Source organism: Anoplopoma fimbria, chromosome 2 (assembly GCF_027596085.1).
Source record: "Anoplopoma fimbria isolate UVic2021 breed Golden Eagle Sablefish chromosome 2, Afim_UVic_2022, whole genome shotgun sequence".
NCBI classification, from domain to species: Eukaryota; Metazoa; Chordata; class Actinopteri; order Perciformes; family Anoplopomatidae; genus Anoplopoma; species Anoplopoma fimbria.
The window spans coordinates 14,756,429-14,773,805 of NC_072450.1; the positions used below are offsets into that span (position 1 = coordinate 14,756,429).

Genomic DNA, 17,377 nt, shown 5'->3' on the forward strand with positions numbered 1-17,377 from the left:
CACATGGCCAAGAGCCCATTTTATATTTCTTTACTACACTTTATTTATCTGATATTCCTCATTCCTTGAATCCAATTCCCTCTATTTATTTTAAAGCAACAGAGCTACGACTGTATTATCTTAATCATTCATTTGGGTCTTGTTTTGTGTCTAAAGAAAAACACAGTCCATTTATCTGTATTTTGTCTGCCTCTTTACTAGAAATAAAAGACAATAATCCTGTGGGGGTGTCACAATTAACCTGCCAGTCTAAAAGATGGATACCATGTACCTACAGCTTCACAGGTTATAATCCTGCTTTTTCCTCTTTAATCTGCCCTTTCAGTTCCTGTCTGATCCTCTACTGTAAACAGAATAAAGTCAAGAATGCACAACTATGTTTATATCAGTACGTATTAAGAAATTGTTAATATTGTGCACAGAGTCAAGCAATTAAAAAGGCTTGAGAAGGCATTGGATTTTAAATGATTTGGTAAATCTTTCAGTTTTTATAAAAAAGACACAGCAATATACATCATTTTTCACATATATCCATATTTTCTTCAGCAATTCAATGAAATTAAATGAAACTTCTTCTAAATTATGAAACAACATTTCACACACAAGTTGCCATGGATGCAGTGAGAGGTCATTGTTCTCCTTTTAGGTCCTCTAGCTAACAGCTACTGTTCCTCCAGTCAGCCATATATTGAATGTTGAAGATACAGGAAGGAAAAGTGAAACCAAACAGAACCAACTGCAGTTAACTTTGGCACTGCAGACAACAAATATTAACCAGTTATTGATTATCAGGCAGTGATGCCTGTGGGTCTTATCAAAACACACCTCCTTTTAACTATTTTATTCTTTGTGTATTCCAATACTCAAATAAGTAAGTGTATGAACTGCGTTGTTTGTCTGTTTATTGATTATTTTATTGTGTTAATGTGCAGAATTCAAAGCAATAAACGGATGTACAATTTCCCAATTTTAACAAAAACTGTTAGGAATACTAGTGAGAACTGTGTTTGAACTCTGTGTACATCATATGGTATCCACCAGCTGCCATGTCTAATTCCAAAATATTCATCCTATCCCAAGATTTCAGCCCATTCAAAAACAGAAACTGAATACAAACATAGTCTTTCCATAGCAAGAACGTTTATTCTAATTTAATCAAATTGAAATCTAAACTAAATGTCTGGAGCGCTGGTTGTGACAGTTCAAACAGTGTACTTGTCCTCTCCCTGCCTCTGTGCTTTGTGGTAGTGGGTGTAGCTGCCGTACAGCTCATTGAACACCTCTCTGACTCCCGCCTGCAGTCCGGCCGTCAGAAACTTGATATCCTGCTCCACACACAGGTCCAGTATCCGATAGATGCCCTCAGTTAGATGCAGCTTAACGTCTGGTCGCAGGGTAACCTGGAGAAGAGAAGTGAAACAATGTTCATGTACATTTCTTCAATAATATCTTTGTTTCACCATCAATAGGCTTAGTTACGCTAGGCAGCGATGATCCTTCCTGTTTCACTCTCTCTCACTCACTCACACACACACACACACACACACACACACACACACACACACACACACACACACACACACACACACACACACACACACACACACACACACACACACACACACTCTGCTTACACATTTGCCTAATGCACTTTAACAACATCACATTTCCTCTTCCTTAGTTGATCATAACATGATACCGTATGTCTACATACAGCCAGAGGGACAGCCTGAGGCAACCCTATCAAGCAACATATTATGACGCCACAATAGTTTAATATTAATTCAATTCTCACATCCAGCTTCATAAACTTGAGTCTCAATTTGAGTGGCTTTAAAAGGACAGACAACATCATCTATCCTGGCAAAACGTTAATTCAAATATTAAGAGCAGGATTCCGAAGAGACGAGACTGATGAGCAACGTCAAATCTTTAATGAGGCAAGGGTTGGTTATAACGAAATGGTCCATAAACTTGGATTAAAACCCACCCACACACCCACACCCACACCACACACACACACACACCCACACACACACACACACACACACACACGACAAACAACACCTTTGTGCTCAGTAAACCCTGCATTACAAACCGGGAGAAATTTCTGTGTCTGGTTATTCATCCCTGTTACTCTATACCCCCACAGGTGTTCACCACCTGAGGACTTGATACGGTTTGCTGGACCACCGTCCTCAGATCTTTGCCATACATCATTATAAAGCATGAGGACCACTCAGTGCTGGTGACTGTACCTGTTAAATGATTAGATAAGACCACGCTCACCGGATTACAGGCTTCACATTATGAAGAAAACAACCTGTTCTGGGTTTTCTGCAAACAAAGCTAACCTATCAAATGTCATGTGGAGCAGAAGTCTGCCAAGGTAAGAGGTAAGCCGCCTGTCTAAATCCTTGGTGTTGTAATCGTACCTGGATCTGGATTCTGTGATTGTCCAGCAGCTGCACACTGATGACCTGTTATGTTTCAGGTCCGAGGTCCTACTAGAACTTGGAGGAACCTTTAAGCTTTTGAGTCACCGTCTCCTCTCACATCCAAACACTCTTAACACTTGTTTGTCTAACTTGAATCTTTACACTTAAAGCGGTTTTGCTAAATTGCACATATGAAACATTTTGGTTATACTGTGCATGAAATCCTCTGTGGTATAACTCCACTGCCAGAGGTCCTGGTTGTGAACTGTGCTTCTGTATTTCTATCATTATTTCGCAGCATTGCTTCTTAGTTTTTTGTCATTCTATGCCACACCTTTTTATTGTTTGTTCGGACAGTTGGGGCTGAAGACTACAACTTTGAAAATGAAAATAAAAACACAAACAAAGGAAAAGGGAGTTTTAAGTCATCTGTAGCCAACTCTTCATCTCAGATTGAGCCCAAAAGCTGGGGGCTACATTGTGTGTAGGAAAAATAAAAATAACAATATCTCTGAATATGATGCACACTTTATCTTTAAATTGTCCACAACAAGTCCAACAATGTTCCAAGACTGCAATGCTAAAACAGTGTAGTACTCTTTTAATAAGGTTTATAATTGAATAGCAAGTCCAACTTGAGACAAATCCCTAAATTCACAAACTCCACCAGCATAAAAACTGTTTTTCGAACTGCAGCTCCAGTCTGGTCTAATAACACCTGGCTGCTGCACAGACGGTTCAGTTCAGGCTAAGAGCCATGAGAAACAGCTCTGACACGGAGACAGCTGAATTACCTCGGACTTACAAAGAGGTCCATCTCTTTGGAAAGCCCCATTAGAGTCACAATAGAAATCCAATTTTAGGATTATTAGATGACTCATGCAGAGCTCAAGAGGATCCCAAACACCTCTTCCTCACAGCTTCTGTCTGTCTCTCTGTCCTTCTAACTGTCTGTCTGGATGAGCACTTTCATGTCTTCCTTTCAGTGTGGAAACTGCTGAGTCAGGTTGGCGTCATGTTAAATACAGTCTGGTAGCAGAGAGGAGCCGCGTTCACCGGCCAGACGTGACTCACTGGTCTGTGGGAACATCCAGCATAAAGCACACGGAGGTACAGTAATCCTGGACTCGTTAACTCCGATCTGTGAACATTCACAATCCAGCCAATGGAAATACCTCCCATCTCTGCTTCTGAGCGTCAGCATCACTCGTCACTCTGCTCGGCTGACTCTCACTAGCTCAGCGTGCACAACTAGACAAACTGGGCTGGATCAAAGGATCAGCTGAGATCCTGCTGCCTCATTCATACATGTACGCGTGTGTACACACGTGTGTGTGTGTGTGTGTGTGTGTGTGTGTGCGTGCGTGTGGTTTGTGTCACGCACAGCTTTGGAAAATCAGCGGGGATGCCAGAAGGGTTTGGATGAGGAACCGTGTTGACTCTGTATGATGACTCTGTATGATACAATGTGTGTGTGTGTGTGTGTGTGTGTGTGTGTGTGTGTGTGTGTGTGTGTGTGTGTGTGTGTGTGTGTGTGTGTGTGTGTGTGTGTGTGTGTGTACCTTCTGCAGCTCTGCGACATACTGAGCCACCATGAAGGCCGACAGTGTGGTGAAGCTCTCAGCTGTAGCGGCAATGTGAGAGTACATCCTCTCTATCAACCTGGAGCACTGGAGATAAACGTCACCGTCTGGACGTTGAAGAAAACAGAGAATGATCTTTAGTGTTTTCATTTGAAAAATACATCAAGTTTGTCAATTTAGATATCATCCCCAGGTAAACATGAGGATTTATAGTCTGAACTTTGTGCTTGGACTCGTTGCACTTGTTGCTGTGGGCTGCAGGAAAAGCTTCTCCAATACCAGTACCTCTTGTGCTTTTGAGTTGCACCTATTTTAATAACAATGTTGCTATACAGCCGATGAGTTTAACGTCTACAGCTTACTTGTTTTTTTGGGTTTTTTTAAGCAAAGGTATAAAATTAACTTGGAAGTCATAAATAAATGAGGTTATTAGAGCAGCAGAGAATAGGACGCACAAACAGACACTTCTCTGAGTTGCTAAAAGAGCTGCCTGAATGACTCGTTATTATAATTTTTGTGTTGACCAAGTAAAGATTTATGCAACAGCTGTCTGCAGTTTGCAGGGGATTTAGACTGAAAAGACTGACATTTGTCTATTTCTGGAAGGCAAATGCTTTTGATTGAGTATCAGAAACTACCAACCAGTTCCAGAAACAGGAGAAGGCTAGAAAGACAAATCTCTATCTTTAAAATGTAATTAAGCATCAAACTGACTTTCCAGTTCATTTATTTAAATCTAAACAGTGCAATTTGTTACAGAAAGGCATCAAACCACAAGCCAGACCTGGATGGAAGACCTGGATCGAACAGTGTATGTTTTGACAAATATGTTGTCATGTTTGGAACATCAGGGTTTATTCCTTTATAAACTTTACTATAACTCTCTAAACCTACTTGGCAAAGCAGTGTCTACTTTTAAGAGAGAACTCACAACTACCTGCTTTTATCAAGTAGTTTGAATAATTTGCACGGATATTTCTTTCTCCACATTAATGTATGTTAATTTAACGAGTCTATAACGAGTCTGTAAGTGTTACCTGTGTCACTGTCTCCTCTCTGCCGACCCTCCTGCATGATGGACGCCACCAGACGATAGAAGACATTTAGGAAGGACGGAGCTGCGTTCAACATCACCTGGATACACGAGAAGTACACAAACGAGACATTTATACATTAAAACATTTTGTAGTCGAAATTGTGTAGAATAAACGGCTTTTGTGCTAAAGAGTTGTTAGTTTTCTTCTCAGTTTGAAGCCTGCAAATCTGCTGAACTGGTTTTGCTCACAGCCATTAACATTGGTAGAAAAGCTAACCAGTGGAGCTCCTCGGTAGCTGCATAGTTACATTGCATGGGACTTGTGTCGCATAAGGTACCCCGCTTTCTCCCACCGGTTTCTAGCCTGCCTCTGCACTTTTATTTATCAATAATAGACACCTAATTATATGGAGGATAGATAAAAAAAATTGTTGAGGACATCCGACTGAGTTTACAGTTTTACTTCACAGACTTTCAGATGAATCTTTCACTCTGCCGCCCAACTTCTCCAACAGACTTTTTTAAATATAGAAGCTCTGGAGTGGTTTACACCCTCAGGACATTACTTTAAATTCTAGAGGAGATTTGATTATTTAAAAAGAAAACGACAAATATGTAAATTCGAAATATTGTGCAGAAGTCTTGCAGAACATTTGCATTAATTGTAATGGCACAGCATACAAAAACACTTTGCAACATCAGCAAATCGCATCATTTTCACTGCTCGAGTCATAAACCTACAGTCCAATAAATGACGGAGGTAAAAGTTGGAGTCCCACAAGAGCTACGTTTGCATTTCTGTCCTCACCTCTCTCTCTGTTCTCTAACCAAGGCCTACAGTGGAGGAATGAAGAGAGAGAGAGAGAGGAAGAATATAAACGAGGGGAGATGATGTCACAGCTCTAATTGGGGCTCGGTAATGGTTTCCATCGACTTAAACCAGCTCCATGCCAACCACCATTGCATGCCAGCTCCCCTACCTCTCCTCTCCTCCCTCCTTCCCCTCTGTCCTATCACCCCTCCTTTCTCCCCTCTTTTCTTCTTTCTCCGGAAACTTCCCCTTGTGCATTGCATTCAAATCACATCTCGCTTTTGCTCTCCACCTACTGCTTCTTCCCTAAACTCTTTATCACTTCTTTTTATTCCCCTATCTCCCTCTATAAATGAACTCTCCTCTCAGGTTTATCCCCCCCCCTCCCTGTCTCCTCTCCTTTACCGCAGTCTTTTGTCCTCACAAACATCTGATATCAGTTAGCTGGTTCTTGCCCCGTTTGATTCAATGCAGCTGCCCCGTTTCAGTCACACTATGTCATTGTTTATTAACCAAAAAAGAGAGAAAGATTTAAAAAAGCAAGTAACAAAAGAATTATCACATTAACACCATCGCAACATAAATGCTATGCGTAAACCAAGAAAACGTTTGTGTGGGCTGGAATGTGGATTAAATGTTTTACATTTCTAGTTTTTTTTGTTTTGGAGGCTTTGGGTGCAATGCAAGCACTTCCAGTAAAAGCTGAGAATTTGGACTTTATAAGGTTTTCGTGCAGCTGCAGCACGTCTCCACTGACTATCGATATCTTTTCTCTAAAAGCGACATTCCTCTGAGGCATCCTGTGGGCTCAGCACCAGAGTTTAAAACCACATTTTCTTCAAAGCAGGTATTCAATCCAGCCTTGAGCTATAATGAAGTTCATTACAGAAGAGTTACGTTTGGTTTCGTAAGTGACAAGCCACAATGGGTTCAGAGATTCTTATAATACGTATAATTTCCTCTAAAAAACCTGATACTTTTTTAATAAATCAAAGGTTTATATAAAGCAATTCAAACTCAAGTTTCCAATGTCGACAATGATCCTTTAAAATCTTTAAATAATGTTGTATTTCTATCTTTATTACAAAGAGCAGCATCTTTTAATGCATTGTCTTTGACTGATGCACTACATCACACAGAAAGGTGTTTTTCAGCCATCCCTCAACGATATAAATGGAAACGGGTGGGATAGAATAGTAGAAACATCTCTCAGTATGACACAGCATAAATCAACAGCATCACAAACTACAGCCTCCAAACGGACCATACAGTTAAATCAACACCTCTCTCAAACAGTTAAAAAAAAGAAAACTGAACATTGAAACCTCCCTGAAGGTTTATTGCAGGACTGCTGGATTACACTGCAGTAGTTTGAGCTAAGTGTACTTAAGAATCTGGCACTGAGTGGTAGTGAATGTGCCATCATTCTTTTAAACAGTCTCTCTGTCCTCTGTAATGTTCTCTAATACACGGTGCATTTTTTTAAATTTTATTCATCTCCAAGTTTTCTTCCTCCCCCATTCATTCTCCCCCTCCATTCACCCCCACCCCTCTACCTCTTCATACCTGAGGATGACACTGGATGACGGCAAACAACGCCTCGTGAACTGCCAGGAATGCCGATTGGTAGACGGATGGGGTCAAGTGGTCGAGGGGCACAGACTGGAGTGCTCCCAGGACCAAGATGACATGATGAGGGTTGCTGAAGAGCCCCTCCCCCTGGCGCAGCAGTGATGTCATTGATGTTACCGTGGGAACGGTAAAGGGAAGGGTCAGTGAGACGTCCTGAGCAGACGATTTTACTAGGAACTGTAACACACAGAGAGACACACACAGAGAGACACACACACACACACACACACACACACACACACACACACACACACACACACACACACACACACACACACACACACACACACACACACACACACACACACACACACACACACACACACACACAACACACACACACACACAGAGAGAGAGAGAGCGAGAGTTAGAGAGGGAAACATTTTCAGACACAAGTAAGAGAGAAAGAAGATGGAAATGCAAACGCAACATGTCAGGGATGTTCTTCAAGTCTAAAACGCTTTTTAAGCGTTTTAGACTATAAACACTCTGGTGCCAGATTTGTTGGCACACAAAGTTTAAATTGATCCAGTCTTTTCTGTTTGTCGGTCAAAACAAGACGCCACCTTAGAATCTGGGAAAACTGTGAAGGATTTCTTTTACTATTTTCTGACATTAGACAAAACGATCAGTCAAGAAATGACCTGGCAGATTAATGGATTATGCAAACAATTGTTAGTTGCAGCGCTATTAACAATTAGAACTCAATACAGTTCAAACAGCACCACCTACTACATCCTCCTGAACGACCGTAAAGTTGATTCAACATCTCTTTAAAACAAACATGAACATTATAACCTTCATGAAGGTGCAGGACTGTTGTATTAACCTGCATTAGTTTTAGGGAGGTGTAGCTAATAAACTATATAAGTCACTCTTTTTATGCTGACACACAAATTATTAGTTATTATCAGTTTACTATTACATATGTGGCTTCTTATTTTACGTGTGTGTCATGTAGCTGCTTCACAACAACGTTTTACATTAGAAGGCCTTTGTGGTAATACTACAGAACTCTGTAAACCATTGTAGCAGAGGTAGTAGAAGTAGTACTAGCTGGTAAGATGGACTTTGTGTATGTGGAGGAATAGATTCCATTCACGAAATACCAGGCCTGTACATGCAGTAGTATGTGTAGATGAAGACATGTTTTCCATTGTACATACATCTATATTCTGTGTGTGTGTGTGTGTGTTTGAGAGACTGAGCATAGTCACCTTTTTTGTCCAGCTTGTGTGTGTGTGTGTGTGTGTGTGTGTGTGTGTGTGTGTGTGTGTGTGTGTGTGTGTGTGTGTGTGTGTGTGTGTGTGTGTGTGTGTGTGTGTACAGCTGATCTTGCATACTATTCGAACCATCAGCCTATTCTTTTTTTTATGCACAATTAAGGCTGTATGCTCAAGGGCCTCCGTTGGTTTCAGTGATTCACAATTTCTGAAAAACCTATTTCATTGACCGTTCTATACAGCCATTAAGTGCTGACTCCTCACTCCTCTTAAACTGCCGATGGGGGCTGCAAGTGATCAACAACTGCTTCAGTTCTGAATCTTGTTTCTGCTACAGATGATTAACTGTTCCTGTCCAGACGCCAAGGTATATCCAGTAGTATTAATCCATTCAATCAAACACTACAGCAGTTTGAGTGAATTTTACTGGTTTGGGTATTGCACTGCTTTGCCCGACTTTTACAAATATCAATATTAAAACAGCCATTAAATGTAAATTATTTAAGATGTTTAAATGGGTGTTCTCTTACATGGTCGAAAGAGAAGAGTGTGGAAGAAAAGTAGAAACAACAGCTCAGACAGGTGACAAACATATGACCATAGTGAGTGTGGACATCAGCGACAGAACAGCATGGTTAGCATATTACTGTGTGTTTGTGGTTAGGGTTAAGCAGATAGCGGAGTTGTCTGTCTGCTCCACCCAGCTGCAGGCCTGAAGGAAAACACATTGACCCCAAAAAAGAAAACCTCAGTGGAAATTACAACGAACAGGCACCGCAACGGAAATCAGCAGACTGTGATAGTCATTTGGCTGCAGAGTCACTCAAGACGGCTGTCACATGTACTTCCAGCACACTGTCACTAAATGATTAGCTTTGTAAGAACATACTGTAAAATACTCAGCGTGTTACTGTCCCCTGCTTGTCTCAACATTTCTGGACAAGTCATACTGCAATGTGTGCTTAAGGATTAAAGATATAATCCATTTTCTCTTAAACTGACTAAAACATGCACAGAGTCAGCCTCAAAAAGGTGTGTTTTACAAATATTACTGCAGTGCATACTCGTTCATTCCAGTGATTTTAAAGTCGATATGTTACTACGTGGTATGGTCTGTCTTTGGGAAAAGGGCATTAAAACCACGTAACATCACACACATGTACCAACACAAAACTATTTGAATTATTTTACAGTTGGAGGGCAGCACCTCCTGTCAGGTTGGCAGAGAAACTGCATCATGAAAAACAATTTCCATTTTCAACTCAGCATGTACAGTATAAGGTTTGTAGACGGTCAAACTACTCCTGATGCCAACAACATGTGTGGTTGTCTATATACGAGTAACATATGCATATGTGTGTATGTACCCAATGAGGCAAATTCTCTCATGTGTATGCGGAATAGGACTGTGTGTGTGTGTGTGTGTGTGTGTGTGTGTGTGTGTGTGTGTGTTTTTTTCTCACCACCATAGCGGATATAATCTGGGGTGCAATGAGCCAGAGAGCTTTAGCGCAGAGCTCAGGTAACTGACAACAGGACAGCAGCTTGGTGATGATTACTGCAGATAGCACCTCCTGGAGAACAGTAAAAGAGGAGGGAGAGTGGAAAAATAAACAAAAAAAAAAATTACATTTTCTAGATATTCAAGATCACAGCAAATAGAATTTTTTGTGAAAAAAAACAAGGCAGACTTCCCTCCAATCGAATAAGAGAGCTGCTCATGTAAAAACATTGTAATAACATCCCTGAATGAAATTTAATTTAATTAAATTTAAATTTAGGATCCTGGGGAGTTTAAACACCAGACAACAAGATGTACAGGTAATCAGGATTGAGCCTCACCCTGTAGTTTCCTGCCCTCAGCTTGCCGGTGACCAGTCCCTCGCTGATCATAAGCAGCAGCAGGTTGAATCGTCCTGTAGTACTTTTCTCCACCAGGTGGCGCAGCAGCTCCTGCACAGCTGGCTCCAGCTCACGAACATCATTCCCAGAGAGCCAAGAAGCTGAAAGCAAAAGTGAAAATGTGTCACATTCAGGATGAAACATAACTGAAATGCGAATCTCCATCCAGTAAAATCAACAATGAGACTTTTGTTTGATTTTCTTTGGTTTTTGTGAAATATAACATCTCCATTTGAAAAGAACTCCATTTCAACTTAAACACTTTTTATCAGACACAGCTTTCCTGGAATAGATCTGTTGTTCGCTCATGTCAACTTGTGCAACATGTAGAGGTAATTAATGGTAGTAAAACAGGTGAATGATACATTTGTTCGTCAATAATGTCCATGTACCTGTCAGCAGTCTGTGCACATTCTGCAGGATCTGCATGTGCAGCTCATCCAACTCCTTTCCGGCCTTCTTCTCCTCTCCTTTCTCCTCCTCCTCCCTCTCTCCTCTCGTCTTCTCCACTGCTTTGTAGAAAGTGGACAGGAAATGGAGAGAGGAAACCAGGAAGTCCAACGGCCTGTGGGCACAACTTATTTCTTTGAGGATCTGCTGGCAGAAGCCCCGATAGAGGGTCATATGACTCAGGGTGAGCTGGGTGTCATTCTGCTTGTTCTCACTTCCAACTGAATGTGAGGAAAGTTCACAGTGCAACATGACAGTAACAACTTCTACCACAAAGGCTTGGCCGAGGATGCTGGCTGGTTGGATGACTGACTGACTGACAGTTTGGGGCTTTAGGACGGACTCAACAGCTGGTCCCAGAGAAGCAGTCGTTCTTTTGAGCATTTGAATCAAAGTTTGATCCATTGGCTTACTTCTCCCCAGGTTAGAGGTCATTGCCTGGGAGAAAGAGGTCAGCGACGCCAGCAGGAGATGAACAGACAGAATAGACGCTCCTGTATCTGGTTTATCTGCCACATCTGAACTGGATGACACGACTTGTGTGTTTGTCATTTCCTTACTGGTAAGATAAGAGGCGAACTGGTCTAGGTTGAGTCGAACGCTGCTGTTTCTAATTATAATCAATTGGACAAGGGACCTGATGAAGCCCTGCACTGCTTTGATTAAATCCAATCGATCAGAGCTGCCTGTGGATCGAAATCCTCCATTGTTGCTCCGCCAGATGAGAGAGGACACAGAAGCCTGCAGCAAAGAACCACCATGGATGAGCTTCAAAACACTTTGGAAGTTTCTACCCTCCAGGAGACAAGTCAGAATCCTGAGCAGCTGCAGCTGGAAGACGACATCATCTCCAGATCCAGGAGCGTCCACGGCCACCTGGTCCGACTGACTGGAGGTGGAGGTGAGCATGAAGAAGAGGAGGAGGAAAATGGAGGAGAGATCCTCAGAGTTCATCCCATCTGGGTTTAGGTTTGTTAAGATTTGGAGTATGTCTACCAGCTCTTTGCTCTGTGTGTCAGTCAGCAATACAAACACCTCTCCAGTCTTTGAGGACGCCAATATATCCTCAACTATAGCCTCTCTGTGTGTGGAAAGAGGAGGCTGACCGGCATCTCTCTCTGAAGCGTTAGCGCCGATTCCTTTCTCCTGAAACTTCAGCAGCGTAGGACAAACCTTGGGTGCACGAGCTGCCTTGAGAACATCGATAACCCTTTGTGTGAGGGAACACATTGTGGCAGAGAACAGCGAAGGCAACTCTGCAAGTACGGGGCTCTGGAGAAGTTGTGACGATATGAGAGGGACAGTAAGACAGCCGGGCGGCCGGTCCTTCCCTCCGTCGGTCCGTCTGCTGAGCAGTGAACCGACAAGCATGTCTGCCACACAGCTCACATCCTCTCCGCTCAGGTAGGGAGCGAGCAAGGGCAAATTGGATGTGACAAGATACCAGTGAGCTACAAGGTAGGAGCTGGCGTTCACACTGGCTACCTGCCCGTCCCATACCTGCTCTCCATCCAGACTCGGCTCCAACTCTGATTTAGCTAAAATAAACTGGGCTGCCGTGTTAAGCGGTGCTGCAGTGCTGGGTTCAGAGAGTAGGGAGGTATCCAACAACACTTTCTTCATCTGTTGCAAAGTGAGTAGTTTATGCAGCAAACAGCTCATGGGTCTGCGCGATGGCTCTATATGTGCTGGAACAGTCTCAGGAGATAGTGGACTGTTTACATGGATTTGGACTTGAGCACCGTGTTCAGCCTCACTTGCTGTCGCTGTCTGGACTGATATGTATTTGCTGCAGTGGATGTTAAAGAGCGTGTCTACTTCCACCAAGGTGTATCTGAGGAGGAGAGCAGCCTCCTGAATCTTCTGCTCCCACAGTGATGCTATTTTAGACTCGGAGACCTTTTCCGACTCTTTGCGGTCCGATTTCTTTTTGCCTTTCCTTGGCGTTCCTTTAACTGAACTCGCATTTGCTTTTCCAGCCTTTTTTTCTGTTGACAACAGATGCAGTAACTCCTTGACTACCTGTTGCATCACCTCCATCAATCCCTGACTCTGCCTGACTATAGGAAGAGGAGAGGCACTGTCTAGAGTCTTCACACTAAACAAAACAACATGAAGCAGGTGGCTGAGGGAGAATAGCTTCATAGATGCATCCTCTCTCTCTTGGTCCACCTTTATCTCCTTATTCTCCTCTTTATCATTTCCTTCCCCGTCGATCTCCATCTTCTCTGCTTCTCTGTCCTCCCTCATCAGCACAGGTAGTATATATTGCCTGATGCTTTCCAACGCTAATGAGCAGATCTCTAGGCCCTGGGAGGCGGGCGTGTCCAGAAGACAAGTCCTGAGCGAGGCGGAGACGCTCTCGGAGAGCAGAAGAGGTCGGAGATCGTCCAGTGCTGGCTGAGAGATCACAGACAGGAGCTCAGAGAAGAGGCGAGGCAGCTGACGGAGCTTAGTGTAAGTTTGGAGGAGACTGCACACCAAGAGCTGTTGGGGAAAAAAGCATTTTGTCTCAGTCAAAACTAATCTCCTACACATACACACCAATTTAAATTCTGCATTTGAAAACATTGCATTAAGTTGTTTTTTTACAGAATACAGAACGCAAGGTAGGATTTAAATAAAGACCTGTCTGGCCCGCTGCACTCTTGCTTCCATGCATTCGGAGTTAACCCAGGCTGAAGATAACAGCTGGTCCAGGTCTGGTTCAAGAATCAGATGGTTGAGATTCAACAGCATCTTTAAACAGCGGTACCACGCTGGGATGCTGAAGGACAAGACAGGAAACGTTTTCATTGTATGACCAAGAAATAGGTTACACAAAAAAAATCACTTAAATTATTCAGAATGTAAAAAAAACTTTAACGGACGATGAAAAATACATCAAGGAGTATAAATATATAGTTTACAGTATATTGTTTACCTTGGCTGGGCCTGGTTGAAGAGCATTTGTCCCAAAGCTCTGTAGAATTTGAGTTGGACCTCTTCATGTCTGATCCTGTCTGCTGCTACATTGTAAATATCAGCTGACAGCGCCTGGCTTAGCAGGGACTCCACAGCCAGCAGAGCCAGGCTCCAGCTCTCTGGGGAACTGGGGGACACTGGGGGAGACTTCTGCCCAGGGGACACTGAGACTGGCTGGTCTGCGCTGGCAGGTGAGGGTGACTGTCCATCAAGACACACTTCCAAGGCCGGGACCAACCTGGTGAGGAAATAAAAACACAGCATCCTGGAGGCCTCCTCGGTTCCTCTCCCTTTTGCGTAGCTTTCCAGGAAGAACTTAAAGAGCAGAGACATTGTGTTGGACTTCACAGTGTAGTGTAGAGGCGGCTCACAGAAGCCCTGAGCACTCAGTTTGGAAAGTATGGCACTGACTGGCTTCAAGGGGCCTTTAGCCCCTCCGGGACCACGTTTCCCAGAATCCTCTTTAGATGGAAGGAGCTCATCCTTGTACGAGGTCAGGTGCTCAGATGGAAAGAGAGCTAACTGAAGGATGGAGTCTATCTTGATGCGGATGTCTCTGGACAGCTGCTGACGGAGGCGCAGATGTGTGTGATGGGGTGCAAACTCCCCAGAGGTCAGTAGGTGTCGGAGCAGTATTAAAGGTTGGATCAGCTGGTTGGTTACCATGGTAAAGACCCTGTTAGGATTGGCTTGTTGTCGCTGAACTGACAAATAACATGACAGCACCTGAAGCAACACCTCAAACAAATTAGCTGAACGGATGTTGTCCTTTGGCTTTGGAGGGGATTTATTGGCATCCAACTCTGGCTGATCTGGAGGATTTTTAATGATCGACTCAATCTGGGAACTGTCCAAATCGCTAATAGGCTGAGATTGAAGACACTCAGTCATCACCTCATCTTGACATGTGACAGACTCAGCCATCAGGGGTGACTGTTGTAGCTCACGGCAGGCCAGAGAGCAGAGCTTTGCCAGGAGATCGACAATGAGTTCATACTTGGTGGTAAAGACGGATGAGAGCGCAGGAGAAGAGAGAAGGCCCTGACACACACTGAGGATGGTGGACGCACACACCATAGACTTGGAGCCAACACGTGCACACTCCTGGAGACGGTCCAGCAGCAGCTAGAGGCATACAGAGAAAAGAGGTGTCAGCAAAACCTTCAAATATCAATGTCAACCCCCCCTCTTTGTACAGCATGAATGTACTACAGTTAAAGTACTAGTCAAATATAAGATGATCACAAAAAGAAAAAGAAAAAAACAGTGTTCTTGCAATACAAACAAAAGTCTACGTTTATGGTGTTGTTTTTTTATTCAAGTATTGCCAGCACACCTGTGCCATGTTGAGCCTCAGGCTGACGGTTTTGCCCTGCTTGAGAAGAGAGTGGAGCTTCCGGCTGTGAAGCAGATCGTCAAGATAAAACCACAGTCCTTCCAGAACATTCTGAGAAAACTCCACCTTCTGATTGTACCGGCCTGTCAGAGCGTGGGTGCACCAGTCCAACAGCACCTACAGTGGAAGAGGGTCAAGACAGACATGATAGATGGTAGACATTTATATGCTGCATTTAAATCCTATTCCAGGAATGACACGGATGCTATTTTTATTAACTTCTCAAATGAATGAACAACAATCAACTAGTGGGAAAAGATAGCAGTGTCTAATTCCTAACAGTAAATTTGGTTAAAAAAAAAAAATCAAGTTACGTGCAATTAAATTGATCCCAAAACAAATCCCAATCCAAGTATGTGAAGTTCGTAAATAAGAACACTGTGCTTTAATCAATAAAAAATGATTTAATTAGGAAGGAAAAGTGTTGTTTACCTAAAAAAAACCCAGCGGTAAGCATTTCTCACACTGAATACAGAAAATCTAAAACTACTCATGGCTCCAGAGTCCAGCCAAAAAGGATCCTTATCATTCTATGAGGACACAACTTCAGCGGTTACCTGTTCCTTGTTAGGCAGCAAGCACTGATTGGAGACCCAGGCAAACCGTGCCAGCTTTAACTTGTCTTCCCACAGAGTCTGAGGACTCTTCAGTTTCAGATGGATACCTGAGTAAATGGCAGCCATCGCTGCAGCCGGTGATGCTGCTGCACAATCCTGAAGGGAAGGGATGAAGAAGAGGAGTCAGGGCCAAAGGGAGGAAACACAACATGGGGGAAAAGGTGAGTATTTTTAATAGTTATTTAGTATTATATGGATCATGTATTTTTCCCTAACAAATGCATCATTATTATTATTATTATTATTTCATTTTATTTAACAGGGATAAACTTCATACGTAAGACTAAAGAGGGTATATTCATATGACATGAACATTCAGGTGTTAAAATTGAAATGCATGTGCAAATAACCACCCAGGACTGTCACATTGTTGATCCCTCTTTCGTGAACAGTGAACCTGCAGTAACCTCTTACAAACACACATTTTCAACTAGAGATTGGTGAAACATTAAAACACAAAGGCAGATCATGTTTCCCTGTTTAGATCTGTTAAGGTCTAAACAGGGAAACATGTGAGCTACATAGCACGTTCTTGCTATAGTCAACGCAACGTGAGCTAATACTGGAGCTTTGTTTGTCCGCACTGAGGCAAACTCTCCCTGTGCTCCAATGTAGCTTGTTTAAGGCTCGTTACATACACTGTTGTAAACGTAATTAATTAAACTTACGACTTTCTAGCCCACACGTGCCTCCTGTTTTCAGATGTGGACGAACTTTCAACTTTCACCCTGCCGGTCAGACAGAAGCAACCGAGAGACGAGTGAGTGTATCGGCCTGAAGACCCTCCACTCACCGCATACCAGACCCTGGTTATATATATATAATAACATTTATTTATACAGTCAACACTTGAAATGATGAAGGCACTTGCAAATGACAAGGTAGTACAAAATGTAACTTTATGTTTAATTGTTTACCTCTTTACTTAAGATTTCATTAAACTTTTATTTTTACAAAAAGTACCAAAACACTGGCAACAAGGAAGATCTTGGGTAGATAATAATGAGAATAAATCTGAAACAAAATTTAAATCATACCACCTAAACAGCAAAGCTGGTTTACAAGATGTTTATATATAGAGGGAACCATAAAGTGCATCTTTGGATGGATGGGAAAAACAACACTGAATGGAAATGCTTTTGACTATATATATATACAGTACCAGTCAAAAGTTTGGACACACCTTCTCATTCAATGTTTTTTCTTTATTTATATTTTTATTTTTTTCTACATTTTAGATTAATATTGAAGACATCCAAACTATGAAGGAACACATATGGAATTATGTGGTAAACAAACAAATGCTCAACAAACCAGAATATGTT

General features: G+C 42.5%; 1 protein-coding gene across 2 annotated transcripts; it reads right to left on the reverse strand.

Moving 5' to 3' along the window:
• Positions 1–375: 375 nt before the first annotated feature.
• Positions 376–16,823, reverse strand: urb2 (URB2 ribosome biogenesis homolog). 2 transcript variants are annotated; one of them, XM_054617499.1, is made up of 12 exons: positions 16,721–16,823; positions 15,993–16,148; positions 15,376–15,552; positions 13,999–15,164; positions 13,704–13,842; positions 11,018–13,562; positions 10,566–10,726; positions 10,187–10,297; positions 7,435–7,677; positions 5,059–5,155; positions 4,001–4,128; positions 376–1,400 (listed from the first exon to the last, which is right to left on the reverse strand). In XM_054617499.1, the coding sequence occupies exons 2-12, from the start codon at positions 16,116–16,118 to the stop codon at positions 1,203–1,205; spliced, it is 5,091 nt and encodes a 1,696-aa protein (XP_054473474.1). In that variant the 5' UTR covers positions 16,119–16,148; positions 16,721–16,823; the 3' UTR covers positions 376–1,202. The 2 variants fall into 2 exon arrangements, with proteins under 2 accessions (XP_054473474.1, XP_054473482.1); XM_054617507.1 differs by lacking the exon at positions 16,721–16,823 and adding an exon at positions 16,406–16,472.
• Between the last annotated feature and the right edge of the window lie 554 nt (positions 16,824–17,377).

Bases quoted from the DNA above. Each gene is read 5' to 3' on its own strand.
- urb2 (XM_054617499.1), bottom strand. From the start codon at position 16,118: ATGGCTGCCATTTACTCAGGTATCCATCTGAAACTGAAGAGTCCTCAG. The intron at 10,298-10,565 runs GTGAGGCTCAAT...ACTGTTCTCCAG, and splicing joins TGAGGGCAGGAAACTACAGG to GAGGTGCTATCTGCAGTAAT. The intron at 4,129-5,058 runs GTAACACTTACA...TTCAACGTCCAG, and splicing joins GAGAGGAGACAGTGACACAG to ACGGTGACGTTTATCTCCAG.